Source organism: Poecilia formosa, unplaced genomic scaffold (genome assembly GCF_000485575.1).
Source record: "Poecilia formosa unplaced genomic scaffold, Poecilia_formosa-5.1.2 Scaffold16, whole genome shotgun sequence".
In the NCBI taxonomy this organism is placed as follows: domain Eukaryota; kingdom Metazoa; phylum Chordata; class Actinopteri; order Cyprinodontiformes; family Poeciliidae; genus Poecilia; species Poecilia formosa.
The window spans coordinates 2,932,650-2,940,782 of NW_006799955.1; the positions used below are offsets into that span (position 1 = coordinate 2,932,650).

At 38.1% G+C, this 8,133-nt stretch overlaps 1 protein-coding gene across 1 annotated transcript in view; it reads left to right on the forward strand.

Annotated features, from left to right (window-relative positions):
* hoxd9a (homeobox D9a) overlaps positions 1–2,661 on the forward strand; it is a 9,933-nt gene extending 7,272 nt beyond the window's left edge. The window contains exons 2-3 of the mRNA XM_007546509.2: positions 692–1,434; positions 1,861–2,661. Coding sequence (XP_007546571.1) covers positions 855–1,434; positions 1,861–2,105 — 825 coding nt within the window. The 5' untranslated portion in view covers positions 692–854 and the 3' untranslated portion in view covers positions 2,106–2,661. The remainder of the gene's footprint in view (positions 1–691; positions 1,435–1,860) is intronic.
* Positions 2,662–8,133: the final 5,472 nt, after the last annotated feature.

Consider the following 8,133-nt stretch of genomic DNA (forward strand, 5'->3'; position numbering starts at 1 on the left):
AATGACTAAAATCCCCAAATTGCTTTTGTAAGATTCATAAACATTACTCACATTACAACCCAATAGTTTTTAATAAAATATCATCATTTTGTGGAACAGGGGTAAACATAGTTTTCTTCATATTAGCCTAAGAATTAAAATTACATTTAGAAGAAAAAAAAAAGAAAAAAATAAGAAAAGAAAAAAAAAATCTAAACACAGACAGCCCTTTTGGAAAAAAAATGACGTATTATCACACGCACCTCATAAAACATTTATGGATAGATTATTGCTCTGTCTTGAATGAATACAATAATTTCAGCCACTGCTATTTCCTCCCTTAGCATGGAAAAACGAAACCAAGTCGTAATATAATAGAGTTCAACATAATGTACTTTTCCTTGCCAAATATTAACAATGCATACACCGCATTGTGAACGGAAACGGCGTCTGCTACTTTACAGCGTGTTATTACATCTCTTTTACGAGGACTTTGTAAGTCTATAAAGAGCTTTACAGGCATTCAGGGTATGTCGGGGCGATATTATAAGAGTATTCTTAGACATATACGGGACAATTCATATTCATCTTACATTTAGATTATGTAGTGCCAGATTTCTTAGAATACATATGTTGATTTCCATCGCATTTTATTTTATTTTTTTTTATGATTTCCTACAATGAAAATCTAAATTAAACCTGATGAAAAAAGGGGGAGGATTTATTCACTGGCTGTATTGGTAAATATGACCACGTGATCCATGCAACCAATCCCTGTAAGAAGCAGGCCAGCAAAAATACTATGATTGTTCATAGAGGGAAGCTTCCCGTTAACAGCGCAACCCTTTTTATATGAGTAAGGAAGGGATGGAAAAATGTCTTCCAGCGGCGCTCTCAGTAACTGCTTTGTGGACGCTATGATGGGGCAGGAGCCGGAGGAGATGTACGGAGCTCGCTTCATCCAGCCGCCGCACACCATGACCCCGAGGCCGCCGCCAGGTGCCGGGGACAGCGCCGACTTCTCATCCTGCAGCTTTTCACCAAAGTCCGCCGTTTTCACCCCGTCCTGGTCCTCGATGCACCCTCAGGGACTTTATCACCCCTATGTCCACCATCACCACCACCAGTCCCATCTGCCCGCATCGGACAGCAGATACGTCGGCGTGCGCTCCTGGATGGACCCCATCTCCAACCACGTTTCTTTCGCCGGGTTCCACTCCTCCGGCAGCAGACCGTATGGAACTAAGCCGGAGCTCCTCCTGCCCGGGAAGCCTACAGGCGGGGACCCGCTGGAGGAAACTGACGCTGGGACCGGAGCCGAGGCTCGACCCGTGACCGCGGAGTTCTCCTGTGGAGCTGCGGAGTGTCCGGAAAAGGCGAGCAGGGAGCAGAGTGGGAGCGAGGCTTCGAGTCATGGCGATCCCAAAGACGAAAAGCCAAAACAACTTGACCCAAGTAAGTTTAAGAAAAAAGAAAAAAGAAAAAAAAAATAGAAATAGCTTGGTGCTGATTTACAACTAGGAGAACTGGATGAGCTGGATGTGTAAAACTGGAGGTTTTACTAACCCATAAAAGTGTCTGGAACTACACTGAGGCTGCGTATGGGGGTGGGGGGAAGCCGCCCTGAAAAGGTTATTGCAGGGAACTCTGGTCTTTTTCATGCAATAAAGTCACCCAAATATGATGCGTTAATTCAGCAACAATCTTCTCAGGAAGATGAAATTAATTTAATCCAATCACACCTATTTATTGTATATAATACCTACCTGTATTCCGCTTTTTTTTTTTTTTAAATTTCCACACTCAGGTCACATCACAAATCCGCTATTTAAGAACTCAAGCCACATTCGAGATCACCTCATGTTGTATCTCCTTCTCTAGATAACCCTGCTGCCAACTGGATCCACGCCCGCTCGACGAGAAAGAAGCGCTGCCCCTACACCAAATATCAGACTTTAGAGCTGGAGAAGGAGTTTCTCTACAACATGTATCTGACAAGGGACCGGCGCTACGAGGTGGCTCGCATACTCAGTTTAACGGAGAGACAAGTGAAGATCTGGTTCCAGAACCGGAGGATGAAGATGAAGAAGATGAACAGAGAGAGAAGCGGCAAGGAGGTCATTTAAACTCTGTATTTTTTTTTTGTGGCAAAAAGAAAACCCATCTGAACTATATCTCACAGTTATTTCGTGCAGCCATTTTTCAAATGGGCCTTTGATTGTAAACGACAGCATCATCGGACACACATGCATCACATATGAGGAATTTGTTCTGGTGAGATCCAGAGCCGGATAACTTCAAGCCATACAAACTGGTTTTCATTTTTGTTTAGCCTCATCAGCTGCACTCTTGGAAGTTGATGCGATATGAAACGTGCATGTATGTGTGTGTGTGTGTGTGTGTGTGTGTGTGTGCGTGTGTATATTTTTCGCCTTTTTTAAGATTTGGAGTAAAACATATCCCCTTGCAGCAAGACATTTTGACTGCTCTGGTTCCGAGCACACACACACACACACACCCACACACGAATGTGATCTGTGCGACAAGGGTTATAAACAATGTTTACAGAAAAAAAAGATGTGTGTATGTGTACAGCTTCTTTAACGAAGAGGATGCGATATATTCCCAAAAGGCTTATTCCATATTTATAATTTACATCAATAATAATAATAAAAAACATGATTCTTATGTTAGTGATTCGATTTTATTTCCCCCATCAAAAATATCCTTCATTGCATTTTTGACAAATAACACCACGAGATAAGAATCACATATTTTTCTAAAATTAAACATTTTTAAAGGTGACTTTTATATGAGTAATAAAGTGTTTATGATTGGGCGAGGGTGTTTTCGACGGATTTCTAATTTATTGTCCAACTTGCACCAGGAATTGCTTTAAAGCAGGAAGAAGCGTGGTCCAATAAAGCTATAGAAATGACCAGACGTCTGGCCTAAATTAGTTTATGGGGCCTGCTCAGTAATTGCACTCGGTTTTTGAAAACCCCCATCAGCTCCTCTTTTGGCTTTTTGCGCGTCTTGCTGACAAACAGAAAGTATAGACACTCTTTTTTTTTTTCCACCAGGGGTGTCTGGACGATGAATTGTTTCAGAAGAAATCACCCCCCAACACCCTCCCCTAGCTTAATGGTCAGGTTTATTTATCAACTGCACTTCCCACCGATGGGAAAAACTTCACTTTGACTGCATCGAGCGCGTTGCGACCCCTCAATCTGATGGCTCCTTATTTTGGTCTGAGATGTTTAAGCCACGCCAGGTGCCACTCGGTCGTCATCATGCGTTGTTTATTTGCAATTGTGAATTTTGGTTCTTAAGCTGACTGGCATAGGTTAACTTCAGCTGAAACATTTAGTTTCAAATGTAATCATTCATCTTCTTCTGAGGCACTTTTGAGAAGAAAAACAAGACCGCTAGAGGGCGATGTTGGTCTTTAAGTGCAATTGAATTCTGAGGAACAACTAATGAAATATCCAGTGTCCTCGTACATGCGTCCAGTGATTTACATGGCATAGATGTCCATTCAGATGCAGGTTTGCGCACGTTTTTAAAGCTGGACACTTAATATCTTCGTTTTATACGTTTAGTATGTTTTTTTTTCTTAAATGAAAGCAGATGATTTGGAAATCTTTTAACAGAAACCAGGCCTCCCCTCCTCCTTGTTGCTGGAGAATGTCACACAGTTGCACAAAGGAGCAGGCAGTTTTAATTGTCGGGAAAGAACAGTTTACTGAAGTCAGCAGGGGTAGCAGGAAGTTCTTTTTAATTTCGCAGAATTATATTTCAACAAAGAATTAAAAAAAATGTCTAAATTAAACCCAATTACACGTTTTCCTGCACAAGCAAAAAGTGTTTTGTTGTTGGAGCAGAAGAAAATACTTAGAGCTCACAGTGATCTTCAACCAAATTTGAAACAATACTGTTTAACAATACTATTTATTTATTACTGGTACCACTAGCTCATGTATTTTGATTTTCAAGTCAAAGTTATAAAAGAAAATGTTACTGTCAAATTGAATAGCAGTAATTCAGAGTTATTTATGCATGAAAAAATGAGTATACAAACTGCTATATTTTATCATCATGGTTGCTTTTACTACATAAAATTGTGCTTGGTTTAGATAAAAATAAAAGAATGATAATTAATCCAAAATATTCCAGTTAGGAACAGCAGTCTGTTTTATTTCAAGATGAAGAGCTGGTTGTTTATTTCTATGATGTTAATATTACTACAGTTCAAATTATAGTAGCTTAGTATCTGTTCTGGATGCTTCCTAGATCTTCAGCACCTCAGTGTAAACAAATCATGCCAACCTGGAGAAACATCAAAATGTACAGTCAATTACTGTAAACTTCTTAGACAACAGCAATAACAAAAACAAAACTCTCTTTCATAAGCAGGGATGACCCAGGGCTTAAATGAACCATAAAACCATATGAGGCTCGAAACCTACAAAACCCATTAGAGCACTAAAAATCATCTCACAGATCAAGTTTACAGGTGAAATATTTTCTGAATGAATTACACAGCCCTATCCTTGATATTCAGTTTTGATCTTATCTAGATCATGCAACATGTTTTCTGTCGTTGTTTTTTGTTTCTCTAAACAGATTTATGGTTTATAAGCATATTAACTTTGGTAAATGCTCCCCCACTTACAATGGCCTAATCTTCAAAAGTAGTGACAATAACTACGAGCTTCATGTAGATATGGAGGTTATTAGTGGAGGTGTGATAACGCCCCCATATTGCACAGTCTTGAGGGTTAGGGTTATAAGTGAAGCAATTCTACTGTTAAAACAACAAAAGTTGATCGCAATAAATGACTAAAAGTTTCCCTGAAAGAGAGTTAAACAAAATCTAATTTTTAATATAAAATTAATGTAGAAACTAAACTCCTCACTCTTTGTCGTTGAAGTGGTCTAGAAAAAAAAAATCAATACTATGAATAACACTAGCTTAAAAGAATGACAGGCTACATTTATTTCAATTAAAAAAACAAAACAAAAATGACTACTAAATGCTTTGAAAGGGCTAACCACATGCTGGCCGCCGTCAGTCTTGGGGTTGGATATGAAAACCACAACCTAAGTAAGAAATTTTATTCCGATATGATCCTTACGAATAACTTGAAAGATAGGTCCAATAAAAACGAGTAAAAAAAATAAATATACACAAACCCCACATGTGGACACAAAACCCCCTCACCACCCTTCTTAACATACTTTAAGTAAATTTTTTTGTGGATATCCTACAAAAATTTACTGAATGAACATGTTAAAAATGTGCTAAATTTAAGAGTCCTTTATTTTGAAATTATTTAATTCTCCAAACTGTTTAACCAGTTTAACCTAACTAACTAACTAACTAACTAACTAACTAACTAACTAACTAACTAACTAACTAACTAACTAACTAACTAACTAACTAAAGGATGTTGAACCTTTAACCTCTCAAGTCTTAAAAAAAAACAAAAAAAAAAAACATAAGGCAACATTGTATCAACTACTACCGAAGTGGAATGAAGAGCCTGACCCTGCATGGTGTGTGAAAGTTTAAAGGGGTAGTCATTAAATTGCCCATAATCCCCCCATGTCCCTCTCCTTGGTGGAGCTACAAAAAAAAAAAAAAAAAAAACAGAACTTCGAGGATTACATTGCATCAACTTCAGCTCAGTTCAGTTCATTCCTCCCCCTAATTTTCTAACCTTTGGATGGATTTGTTTGGAAAAGAAATCACCAGGCAACCATCCTCTCAGACAATACAAACAACCCTCCAACAATACTTACCGTAAGACAACTCTCTGGCTAAAAATAACATAAAAATACCAAATGACTAAAAACAAATGGAAGACAATTTATAATATTTACATGGACTAAAACTATGCACAAATACTGTAGAGCTTTGATTCCTTTTGAGACTAACAGTCATGAGTGTCTCCGATGTTCCAAGTGTCCAAACACAAGCAGCAGACGGCGCCGGTAAAGCACAAGACTATGACAAATATTAGAACAATCAGAGGACATGCTGAATTGATTCTTTGGCTCTTAGTCTGGAGCCTTGATGTTTTCTAGGTGTCCGTGTGATGAGCGCACCGCCTCTAATGGAGATTTTAAGGTGACTGTCATGGCTTGGGGGTGGGGGAGAGGGGCGATCCTTTGAAATGTTGGCCACATGATTATAATTAAACCCTTTTAGCTCACAATAAAACATCAGTTCCATATTCCAGCATGTGCTAGAGAGATATCTTGTCTCAGTTGGTGCAGGCTGTAAAGCAAACAATCGAAGCAGTGGGAGGAAACACTGCTCTGGTTTGCTTTGTTGTGTAACCCGCTGGCTGGGGCTGAGACAGGCCAGCAGGAATATAACGCAGGCATTCAAATCGGAGTGCATTATGTAGTGTTGCAGGAATTTTTCTCAGTGTCCCAGTTTCCGAGTCAACACAGAGAGACAGAGAGAGAGATAGTGAGAGAGAGAGAGAGAGAGAGAGAGAGAGAGAGAGAGAGAGAGAGATACTTGGTGTCCATGTGCCTGCGCCGATCATGACAGCAGGGTCAGCTATTTCAGTCTGCAGTGCTGCTGCAGCCGTGGGTTCAAAATATTCACACACGTTTTTGTGACCAGACTGGAAGGAGGCCAAGAGGCTAAGCATTAGCCGCTGGAAATGCACGTGTGGAAAACGCTGTTTATTGAAGCTATTAATTCTATTAATGGAAGCAAGCCAACATTTGTGCTTTCGAACAAAAAATGCTTAAAACCCACACCTATAAAATGCGCTGTTGGTATATCGATGGATGTTTTAATAAGTGCACAGCGTATGTTGTTTTTTTGTTGTTGTTTCAGATTCATTTCAGTTAATTTAGTCACCACAAAACAGTAATAGGCTACACGACATTTCAAGACACTTTACGATTGATCAACTGCTCCAACTCTTCTCAAGTTGAATCGATTGAATTCATAACATTTCGATCGTAATTATAATGCAATACACGAGAAACAGTTGAATATATGGAAACAGACAAACTTGCATTTTCGTTATAAAGCACAATTTAAGCTATTTTCGACGCTATTTTCTCTCTAAGAGGATTACGAACAACAATTGAAATATTGTTCTATAAGAAGAAACCTCGATGTTTGTATTTCAGTTCGGTTTTTTCGGTCAAATCTGCATAATTGCGCTTAGTTAAACTGCCTTTGCTCATCTATAGCCTCGTTTCCAGCCCATTTGAGTAAATTATATTCGATTCGTTATATTTCATTTCGATTGAATAGAAGTCGACTCAGAAAAAGAGCAAAGCCTGGAGCAGGTTTCTGAGGCGGAAAGAGGGTGAAAATAACACAGCGAAGGAATACAGAAACGCACTGCGAAAGGATACACACCCACTTTGTGTAAAATGCGAAGGAAAAAAAAAATCCTGCATCTAAAGAGTTCTCAGCATCTCAGAGGTGACGCTAGAAAATATGTAGGTCGAAATTCAATAAACGAAGCGCTAGTTTTCATTTCACTAAGTTTGTCGTTCTTGGCTTTTTATGTTTATAATGTTCTCGTGACATTAGTTTGTGATCCATATCGATTTTACTGTAAGTGGCAAGGATGAAATAAAATAAAATAAAATAAAATAAAATAAAATAAAATTAAATTAAATTAAATTAAATTAAATTAAATTAAATTAAATTAAATTAAATTAAATTAAATTAAACACTTAGCTATCAAAAGCCTGTATAAAAGGGTATGGGCCCCAGAAAAAAATAACAAAACAAAACAAACAAAAAACATTTTATTTAGGCCGTACTACCCTCAGACACAGCAGGTCAACTGATGCTTCCTTCTTACTGGTGTTTGACACCAGTGTATAATCCACAAACACTGGTGGATTATACATCAGTGTATAATCCACCTACGCATAAAACAATAGCTGATTTGTTTTTAACATGTAATTTAGTTTACTGTGTTGTCGTTGATTAAATAAACTTGAATTCAATGGAATAGAACGACGTATTTTGTTGCCAAACTATTGCTTCTTATACTGAACTTTCCTAATAAGTGTAATCACCTAAAAAGCAGAAGTAAATGCAAAATGATCTGAATTTATTAAGTAGAATAACTACTTTTATTTGTTTTACTCATTTCTAATATA